At 36.8% G+C, this 12062-nt stretch overlaps 1 protein-coding gene across 1 annotated transcript in view; it reads left to right on the forward strand.

Annotated features, from left to right (window-relative positions):
- LOC126235121 (cilia- and flagella-associated protein 52-like) overlaps positions 1 to 6587 on the forward strand; it is a 229927-nt gene extending 223340 nt beyond the window's left edge. The window contains exon 15 of the mRNA XM_049943854.1: positions 6096 to 6587. Within this exon, the coding sequence (XP_049799811.1) occupies positions 6096 to 6587 (492 nt within the window). The remainder of the gene's footprint in view (positions 1 to 6095) is intronic.
- The last annotated feature ends 5475 nt before the right edge of the window (positions 6588 to 12062 follow it).

A 12062-nucleotide genomic window follows, 5' to 3' on the forward strand; every position in this document is an offset into this window, starting at 1 on the left:
AATTATCTGTTTACTTTGATAACGTAGGATTAATAAGTGGATCACAGTATGGCTTTAGGAAAAAGCTGTCAACCATTGATGCCAAAGACAATGTTGTTAAATACATCTATCAAGTATTTGAAGATAAATGCTTTGCTCAAGTGACTTTTTGTGACCTAAGCAAAGCCTTTGACTGTGTAGAACATACACTACTACTAGAAAAAATTGACTTTTATGGTGTTAAAGGTAACAGCCTTAAGCTATTAAGATCATATTTACAAAACCGTAAGCAAGCTGTCTGTGTTGGGAAAGAAATGTCCAGTATAGAACAAGAACAAGGGTTCCGCAGGGATCCGTGGTGGGCCCTTTCCTTTTCATAATAATGATAAATGACCTGCCATCATTTATTAAATCCAGAACAGTACTCTATGCTGATGATACAACGTTTCTGAACTGCAGTAATGATCTTAATAGCCTTAAAACAAAAGGGTTCTTGCTTAATGAAAACAAAACCCAGCAGATGGTATTTAGTTTAAAAGACAAGTTTCCATCAGATGATCCCAGTTGTGTTAAATTTTTGGGGGTATATTTGGTTGATAAACTTTCTTGGAATCCACATATTAAGTATATTAGTGGTAAATTGCCTAGGGTAATCTATTTGTTAAGGTGATTAATGCACTGTGTACCTAACAATTATGTTAGAGTATTTTACTACTCATTTGTCCAAAACATCATACCCTATGGTATTATTTTATGGGGAAACTCCACTTGTGTACGTGATATACTATTGCTGCAAAAGAAAGCTATTAGGATAATTACAGGCTTACCATACAGGACTCATTGTAAACCTTTGTTTACTCAACAAAAAATCATGACAGTAATAAACCTATATATTTATTATGTTTTAATCTACACAAAAAAGAACATACCTAAAGTAAAACGAAGGGCAAATATACATCGTTACAACACTAGGACAAACAGCTGTATCTATACCCCCTACCACAGACTGTCAAAATCAGTTAACATTTATGAACTTATGGGCCACAAATTATTTAACAAACTTCCACAAGCTATACAAAATTTACCAGAGCAACAATACAAACAAACACTTTATGACTGGTTAGTTGTAAACCCATTCTACAATATAAAGGATTTCATTACCTGTGATATTAAACTGTAACATTATTAACAATTTTGTTCTTTTATAGCATTTACTGTAATGTATTATGTGTATGACTTTGTCTATTGCTGTAATGGCTTAAAGACAATAAAATTATTATTATTATTATTATTATTATCATCATCATCATCATCAGACTCTTCCAAAATTACTTCATCAACGACATCATTAACAACACAAGTCTCATCTGTATCAAAGTCACACACCCCACCTACCTTCATTTGCATAAGTTACCAGTCTCAGACTTACCAACACCAGTTATTTCACAGCCCTCATTCACATCTATATCAAAAATACCACCTAGTACAGTGTGTTTAGTACATAGAAAGGTTGATTTGCAGGCCTTCAACTGGCCAATACAGTCATCACCTGTTTTACATACATCAATAACACTGTTTTCTGACCAAGAAAAGAAATCATTAGTACACACTGCATCAAAATTCTCATTACCCTCACATTCTGGTTTCTGATTAGTACTTACATCACTAGAATTAAACTTAGTACCCCAAAACTTTTGATTAAAACGTAAATGAGAAATCTGATATTCCTTCTGCTCAACGTCAGATACCTGTGCACACATTATTAACACTGTTATTATTGTTTAATTGCAAGTGTAAATTGGGGGTCCTGCTCTTGTTGTGTTTCCTCACCCCAAAACTGTGGACCTTCATTGAGACAGACTGCCGTTTCTTGAATATTTACCTCTATGATTGTTTCTCCTTTTAAATTGCCCATGCTTATTCCCCCATTATTCTATTCTGGTGATATCAAAAATTTCTGTCTCCATTACTATTTTAACCCTGATATAAGTTACCACTATCCCTGTTTCTTACCTTTGTGATCTGTGTCGTTTCAATTATTATGGTACATGCTTCTTTCTACTACTCTATCCAGCCTGTCAACATTTTTTAAAAATTGTTCATGACAATTGTCAGGTCCCTGTACTAAATCCCGCTGCAACCTTTCAGGCAGCATCAATCAATGTCATTTTGGCAAATGGTTTGTCAAGATATGTTAATTTCTTAAGTTGATATTTACAAAACTCTTTCAGAGTACCCTACCTGTTCCTGTAATCAGGACCATTCAGAGATTCATTTTTAATTCTCCCCTGTTCAACATGTGACCAAAATTTATTTAAAAAACCTTTTTTGAAACTGTGATATGTTTCCCACTGACTTAAATTTATATTTACAAAAGACAGAGCTTCGTCTTCAAGACATCTTTTAACAAATTGAATTTTTTGACTGTCACTCATGCCTGACACAAAACTATTTCTACAGTGGTGCAAAAAATCCACTGGATGTAAATTGTCTGATGGAAAGCTGTTGATTGAAATGTTGGATCATGCAGTAGCATTGTTTGAATACAGATTTTTGTGAATACAATTTTCATGATCTGAAATTTTTGAACTAAAGCATTTACATTAATTTGCATACTGTTTTCAACATATAATTTTTTTTATCTAATCTACTGAAGTTCTGTTCCATTTTTCCCCCTACAGCCTCCTGTTCAACACAGACATCATTAACAATCTTCTTCTGATTCGCAGACTCGGCAAGAAACTCATTTTCCAAAACAATGAATTTATTTCCTAAGACATCAACTTTTTCATTCACAATTATTAATCCCTCTAACAACCCATTTTGTAGCTCCGAAATATGATTACTAAATTGGTCTATTTTGTATTGTACCCTGTTAATTTTACTATTGTTTTCAGTTTTTAGGTCATTTAATTGTCCTTGTATTGAAGTAAATTTGCTACCATTGTCCATCCTTATTTCAGTTAATTGCTCATTAATTGCACTAAATTTGTTATTGTAATCTGTCTTCATTTCCTCTAGTTTTGCCAAAATTAACTAAAAAATATTGATTTTTACTGTTTCTTTGCTTTCACTTAGTTCAAACATGTCCTGGCTAGGTCCCACAGCTTTCACTTCTACATCACTACTACCCTCATCTCTATTCATTTTCCTAGCAATCACATGAGCCCATAAAAAAAATTAATTTCACAAATAGCTTGTACTTATCTTTCCTTTTTGATGTCCCTCACCATAGCTGTAAAGCCCTCTTTCAATTGATCCGGTTCATCATTGTTGATAGCATCTCGTCACTGTTGATATGACTTTGTTGGGCAGCTCTCGGTCTTCTTTCTTCAAGTGATTGGAATTTCATGTAACCTGCAATTAACAAAAATCACTGTCCTTTCTTCTTCTGCAACAGACAGAACTTCATTACCAGTCAACTGATCCCGGACGACACCCACAATTGTAATCTTACCCCCCCCCCCCCCACACACACACACACACAAATAACTTTTTTACTGATCTTCATTTTCTCATTGTTGGCTGCAGTTTGTCATGTCCAGTGGTAGATTCTTGAGGCTGAAATTTTTGGGTTCCAGATAACTTGATAACAGTTAAGTAAATCTGCTGTGTTATTTCTAATACCATGAATTTTTTATTTTATCCCATTCTTCTAAGACACACTGTCTTTACAATCTTCACTTTCAAACAGTAATTTACGTTCTTACTGCGAACATAAAAACACGTCCGATTCCATCAGAGGCAGTACTAACACTATTCCAAAGACTTTACAAAACAGAAAGAGTTTACAAACTTTCTTGATAGAAGAAGATTCTTCACCAAGTTATATCATTATTTTGTAAATGAATCAAGAAATAAATTTAAATATTAGCATCAGATTGCGTATTTAATAATAGCAATTTTAAGTGTGCCTGATACTTCGTAATTTCAAATATTTCTAAGAGTAGAATAATTTTAGCTGTACATACGGAGTTAGTACATAATGATACCAACAAATTAATTTCTTGTTGTACCTTTTAGCCTGAAAGATAATACATTGTACACAAGATCATATGAAATTCATTTAGTTAAACAGCTGAGATAGTTTTAACCTATACAAGATTCAAAAATATTTTTTGTATCGATTATTTCTATTAAAGAAAGGTAATGTTAGAGGATGGTGTCACTTTACAACCTATTAGTTTAACTAGACCCAGATCCCAGTGCAACTCTACATTTTTCACATTAACAACCACTGTCAGCAGTGAAAGAAGTGACAATGACACATAAGTCCCAGGACTAACTCTAAATGGAACCCTAGACTTCTTTGGCTTAGCCAGCTTAACCACTGTGCGAGAACCAAATGTCCATTACAATCACATAGAGTGAAAGTAAATAATAAATAAAGATTGTTAGATTTTCTTAGGTGGATTCTGCAGGCAACAATGACAAACATCAGTTTTAATGAAAAAACTGGAAGGATTTAAAAACAAGAATCTTAAAATCAATGAGAAATGGTTTTGGAAAGGATTGAAAAAACCGGCCAACCATTTGTGTAACACAGGTTAATTAGAACCTTTGACCTAGTTTTCAATAGTTATAAAATTATCTTCTTCAGAAGGAGGTAGTGATACATAGAAATTGCACGTTGGTTACAAAAGTTTTCAAGTAAAATAGGAAAAGCAGATGCAGATAATACACTAAAAGCCAAGAGTACACAGTTACTTGTTACATACTCATATTGTGTCAAAATTTTACATTAAAATAAAAGATATTTGGCTTTTGTCACAAAAAAATCACATCAACAACAAAAAAGAACAAGATCAAACAATGGAAAAATTAGGCTGGAATGTAATAATATTATGAAAAGGGTAGTTGCTACTCACCATGTAGCAGAGATGCTGAGTTGCAGATAGGCACAACTAAAAGACTATAAGCTACAGGCCTTTGGCAGAAATAGATCACACACACACACACACGTGTGCGCTACCAAGCGAGGTGGCGCAGTGGTTAGACACTGGACTCGCATTCGGGAGGACGACGGTTCAATCCCGCATCCGGCCATCCTGATTTAGGTTTTCCGTGATTTCCCTAAATCACTCCAGGCAAATGCCGGGATGGTTCCTCTAAAAGGGCACGGCCGACTTCCTTCCCCATCCTTCCCTAATCCGATGAGACCGATGACCACGCTGTCTGGTCTCCTTCCCCAAACCAACCAACCAACCAACGTGTGCGCTGAGTGTAATTCTCCCACACATGACCACGATCTGTGACAGCTGAAGCCACACTTGGTAGTGTGTGTGTGTGTGTTTTGTCTATTTTTGACAAAAGCCTTGTTGGCTGTAATCTTATTTTATGACAGTCTTTTAGTTGTGCCTATCTGTGACTCAGCATCTCTGCTATATGGTGAGTAGCAACTATCCTTTTCATAACATTGTTACAAAAGATTACAAGTCATATGATAACATCAGTGTGAACTTCATGGATAATTTTCACTCACAAATGGAGCATTCATCACAGCCAATATAATTTCTGTTTATGTCACCTTGTATCATCCTACATTCACTCAATGATGACATTTTCCCAAACAGCACAGAGTTAGTAGCAAATGGTCACAGACTGCTGTTCACCCTATCCATCAGATCATTTATGTATAGAGAAATCAGAGTGGTCTTATCACACATTGCTGGGTGATGCCTGGTGATACTCTTGTCTCTGATGAACATTCATCATCCAGGACATCATAATGGGCTCTAACACTTAAAAGTCGTGCCACTCAAATATCTGTGAATCTATTTCATAGGCCTGATCCTTCATTAACAGCCTGCAGTGTCAAATGTCAGCATCAGTGTAGAAACAAATTACCATACAGTACACCATTTTATAAAAAGACTGCACCATTTATTTTTATTTTTAGTTATTTGGCTCCTCTAGATGCATGCTGCAGTATGGTGATGCTGAGTTTTCAAAGTGTATTAGGAATGTTGACAGGTGCCTGTAAATAAACAAAGAAATTGAAGATATAATTTCTTGTTTTCTAAATGATAGTTAAAATTTTGTGCCTACCTATCATATAGTACAATGGTTGTTACAAAGTAAATTCCAAATAGTCTGTTACTACAACTATGTTTCAGGTCTGGAGATACAAAGAGGGCAACACGACCCATGTTGGGACAGGTCATGCAGCAGTTATTACTGCAGTTCGATTTTCACCTGATGGTACATATATTGTGAGTGTGAGTGCAGATGGTGCCATATTTCAATGGAAGTGTCCTTATGATTGTTCAGCCAAAGAAATTAAACCAGAAAGTGTCCAAAGTGCCTCAAGATTGTCAAAGAAGTCCCATGTTTCAGCAGGAGCCGACCAGGAAAATGAAAATCAGCAAAAGGTGGAACAAATTGAGGAAAACACAAGGAAGCAGGAAACACTTTCTGCTGATGCCAACAAATTAATCAGAAACATGACTCCTGGGGGAGATACAAAAAGTGATGATTACTGTGCTTGTCTTGAAACACTTGGTTATAAAGCTGCTCCCAAAAAAGCAGGCAGCTTAAAGAACCTGAGGACTGATTCACAAGAAAGATGTGCATGTAAAAAACCAGTTGTACAAAGATGTAGGTGGTAATATCATAATGGATCCACCTTATAAATTTCCAGTCATTATTTCAATGAAAACTGTGTCTTAATATTTTAGACAGAATGCAGAAGGTTTTCACTATGTTTGTTGCTGCAGAAACTGCAACCAAACACACACACACACACACAGGTGAAATTTTCAGTGATATTTAGCAATGTGTCCTGCATATTGTTCACCTCAAACAATGATTATGAAAAGGCATTTTTAGTAAACTAGGCTGCAGAAGGTAACAGTAACAGAAGATTTATTGCATTAAGCTTACATGTATAATTACCTAAATGAATGAGAGTTTAAAGTCATCAAAATAATTTCTTCCAAAATTTCCATACTTATTGTGTAATACATTCAAGGTCTGTTCAAAAAATTCCAGAACTTCATCCACAAAATTTTTCTGTGCTTGCCTTTTACTTATCATGCATAGTCTCCAAAATGCTCTCCTCCACAATTTATACACCACTCTCAATGCCATTTTCACTTCCAGACGCAGTCTTGGTGTGCCCCTTACTGGATCACGCAAATTTCTTTTATTCTATCTATCATTGCAAATATTTGTCCTTTCAAGAGGGTTTTCAACTTTGTAAATAGAAAAAGTCTGCAGGTCTGGAAAGTATGGAGGATGAGGCAGCACAGCGATTTCGTTTTTTGTGCAATAGTCATGCACCAACAGGAATGAACGTGTGGGTGCTTTATCGTGATGCAAGAGCCATGAATTGTCTCATCACATTTCAGGCTGTTTCCGTCTCCCATTTTCTCACAATCATCACAACAAATCCCAATACTACCATTGATAAACAGTTTGTCCTTGTGGCATGAATTCATGATGAACTAAACCTTCAACATCAAAGAAAACTATTAGCATGGCTTTGACATTTGATCTGACCTGACAAGCTTTTTTGATCTTGGAGAACCTTTTCTGACCCATTGTGGAGACTGAATGTTGGTCTTAACACCATAATCACGGACCCACGTGTCATCACCAGTTATGATTCTCTTAAGAAACATCTCATTCTCATTTGCATGATCCAAAAACTCTTCAGAGATTTTAAGCTGAAGGTCTTTCTGGTCTTGACCCGTGGGATGAACTTGCCAGCAACATGATGCATTCCAAGACATTTCATGACATGGTCCAAGTGAAATGTTGCATTCTTCTGCAGTCTCTCAGACAGTCAGTCTTTGATTGTCGCACACAATTTTGTTGATGATCCTGACATGAGCATTGTCAGTAGACATTGAAGGGAGTCCTGAACGATGGTATTCTTTAACTCCCATCCAGCCATTTTTAAACCATATGAACAATTCATAACACGAAGCATGGTTTAAGCTCTCATCACTATAGGCTTCCTGCATCATCCAGAGTTTCATGCAAAATTTAATGCAGAATTGCTCCTCTAACTCCACCATCTTGAAATTTGCAAACCGTGTGGCACAACATTCTACTCGATACAGCACTGAACAACAACTAACGGGCATACAGCAATGAAACTTTTGGCAGATACAAATTAAACACAAGTGTGTGCAGGGATGCTGATGCATCTTACTCCAATATACCATTGGCACGAAATTGCGAATGTTCTAGAGTTTTTTGATCAGACCTCATACAATGACCAGCCAGAACTTTATGACCACCTACCTAATAGCTGGTATGTCTACCTTTAGCTCGGATAACAGCAGCGATGCATTGTAGCATGGAAGAAATGAAGCCTTTATATGTTGCTGGAGGAAGATGGCACCATATCTGTACATACAAGTCACCGAATTCCCATTGCTACTGTGTTCATTGAATTGCTCCATCACACTCTTGGTCTTGTGACATGGCACATTATTTTGTTTAAAAAAGCCACTGCCATCAAGAAACAGGATCATCATTATGGGGTGTACATGGTATGCAACCAGTGTATGATATTCCTTGGTCATCACCGTGCCTTACACAAGCTCCATAGAACCCACAAATGCCCACGTGAATGTTCCGCAGAGTATAATGGAGCCACAAGCAGCTTATCTCCATCCTGCTGTAGAGGTGACAAGGAGCTTTTCCCCTGGAAGATGACAGACCTGCACCCTCCCATCGGCATGATGAAAATGGTATCGAGATTGCCAATGGTCACATGCCCATTTTAGTTATAGTTGCTGATGTTGTGGTGTTAACATTGGCACATGCATGGGCCATTGGCTGTGGAGGCCCATCATTATGTGTGTTTGATGCACTGTGTGTTCAGATACACCATTACTCTGCCCATCACTGAAGTCTGATGTTAGTTCCACCACAGTTTGCCACCTGTCCTGTTTTACCAGACTGCCTGCCTAAGATGTCTGACATCTGTAATGAGGGGTGGCCACCAAACCTCATAACATCTGGGAGTGGTTTCACCACAGTTTCACCATAAGTTGAAGATATTCACCACAGCACTCCACAAACACACAATAACAGTTTCCAAAATGCTCATGCTGAGCCTCCGGGCCATCACAATCTTCCCTTGGTCAAACTCAGATAGATCGCTTGTCTTCCCCATTCTACATATGGGCAGCACACTCACTGATATTACATGCACTGTGCAAATGTCTGATAAACAATAATTCCTGACTAGGTGATGCTGCTATTGCCTGGATGGGTTTATATTGATAGTAGGTTGGCGGTCATAAAGTTCTGGCTGATTAATGTAAAATATTTGGTCTAGGACTATGAAGGTTCAGATATATAATCCTTTAGAGTACAGGACACAATATTCAGCCGCTTAGTGTTAAACATTAGGCCCAACCACGTTTCACAATAGAAAAGCCCTAGCTCTTACTAGCTCTATTATAGCACTCAGTTCTATCAGTCTTTTCTGTTTATTTAGCCCCAAAAAGTGAAAAAGATGGAATTATGGAACTAACGAATACAAACTAGCTAGCCAGAGCTAGTTAATACCAACAAACTTAGTTAATCAATTAATACATAAGAAATGGCACATGAAGCTAAATGGTCTTGTCATTTTTGTCACAACGGACCTGTCTTCACCTTGAAATTTATTCCTGAAATTCAGCTTAACTGCGATAGTTGTAGATGTACTAGCTAAAGAGACATATGAAAATTTGTGCCATACCATGCCTCGAATCCAGATTTCCCATTTCTTGTGAGTGGTTGTCTTACCACATGGCTATCCAAGCACATTCCTTGGACCTACCCTAACTTCCAAATGTCTCACACCTATCTATTTCTTCTCAAGGATTGTTAATTCATTTATACACACATGTGCACCTCATGATTCCCAAGAAGTTTTAGAATTAAAACAATGAGAAGTAATAGACTATTATATTCAAATTTTTTGTCACAGACATGTGTTCATTTTATATATATTTGTAATAATCTATGAGAAGAAATAGGTGTGTAACGAGAATGATGATAGTCTATGACATCTCATTGACCTGATTCTAAAACCTGCATGGAAATTGTGAGACGTGGGAGTGTAGGTAAATGAATTAATAATCTGTGGGAAGAAATAGACAAGTGTGTGACATATGGAAGTTTGGGCCAGTTCGAAGAGGGTACTTGGATAGCCTAAGTGGTAAAGTGACATCCCGCAATAGGCACGAAATCTGGGTTCGAGTCTCAATCTGGTACAAATTTTCATATGTCACTTTACTACTTGTATACCTGTTACAGTTAAGAAGAATAAATTTCATTATTTGAAACTGTAGTTCATCATCAAATACAAATACACCAATTCATTTTTCAGTTTGAAATAATTTTTACATTATTTTATTAATAAAGGCCAAAAGATCTAAGGGAAGCTTCCAAAATCTTCTTCCTATGTGTGGCTGTTGGCTTTTTGAAGTGTACCTCTGGTGACATGAACATTTCATACAAGGTTGAAGACTCCTTCAGCTGCTGCTCAACTGCTGTGTCCCTCATGAAACATAAAGAACAAACAAATACACACATTTTAAGTTCTCAAAAAAAAATAACATCATACATGTAAGCATTGCATTTGTTACATAATACTCAAAAGTAACAAACTCAGGTGGACACTTTTCATACACTGTTGCTGCAATAACTGATATAGAAATTAGCCCTGCATCATCACATCGTGTGACTCTCAGTACAATGAACATGGTTGTATCTGTTTTAACTCCATACTAAGACTAACATTACTAATGGTATAAGAATTCCATTTCCTTTTATGCAATTTGTGCAAAATATTGTTCAGAACAATATACTCTATATCTATACAACATTAACAATGCAGGAAATGATAGATGGCTACTTACCCTAAGGAATACACATCAAGTTGCTGACAGGGAGGATTAAGAGACACTCACATGTATCTTTCGGCCACAGCCTTCATCAGTAAAGAAAGACACACAGACACACACACACAAGAAATGTTTGATGATTTTGACATCACAAAGCTGTTTGTTATACAGCTTATTTCCTGCTTGGAAATGTTTGTTTTGTTTCAGTGTTGTATTTGAATGTTGGATTCATCTTGACTTATATAAGTGAATACGCTGGTTTCTAACCCTGCAAGTTGTTTATTATTGTCTAAGGTTTTTCTTATAGAAAGTAATATTTGCAAGATACATAAACAATGGAAGGACTTGAAGTTTTTTGAATAAACGCTTGCACAAACTTCTGTACCATGGCAGGATGATTCTCTTTGGGTTGTGAAACAACTGTTTCTGGCACTCAAGTTTCCGCAGTTATCGCAGTAGGGATTCTGCTTTGGCAAATTACACATGCGGCGGCGCGGTTCTTTCCATCCCTTTACAATGGACCTGCACCTACCTGTGAACATTGTCTCAGCAGATCATCAGTAGGAAAGCCGAGTGAAACATACTGTACTTTGACGTGAACCAGGCTGCAATTTGAGTCACTAATGTACATTTTGGGAGAAACACGAAATGAAAGTTTGGAAATTTTGCCCTCAATTAATATATTCTGAAACTTAGGTAAACAAGTATCACTGCCAAGCCCGTGCTAGTCTTAACACAGTCATTCACAATCCCTTTCACTCACGTTAGCAAGTATATGGTGTTAAATTTCCCAAAAACGTAATAGCTACAAAAATACTGATTGTTTTAGATCGATAATGCTCACCAAATATTAAGTCTGTCGGTACCAAATGCAGTCACAGTTTTTAGCCACCTACCTGCTCAATACGCCACGCGGAATACATGTCTTATCTAGTCACAAAATTCACTTAAAAATTCCAAAATTTCTACACACACATTGGAATAATTATTCCGTCTCTTTCCAATACTTTTGATGTATGAAACACTTCTATATCAGGCAACTTATCATTTCCATCGGAACTAATACTGCACACGTCCGATCTCTTTCATGGCTAGGCTTCGACCCCTCCTTCAGAATACCAGCAGAGAAAGGCGCACGAAGAATATTGCTTTACCATTGGTCAGTTTAATTAACAGCCAATAGCAAAACAATGTTCTCCCGCGTCAGTCCGCACTTTTTATCCATAACCA

Source organism: Schistocerca nitens, chromosome 2 (assembly GCF_023898315.1).
Source record: "Schistocerca nitens isolate TAMUIC-IGC-003100 chromosome 2, iqSchNite1.1, whole genome shotgun sequence".
NCBI lineage: Eukaryota > Metazoa > Arthropoda > Insecta > Orthoptera > Acrididae > Schistocerca > Schistocerca nitens.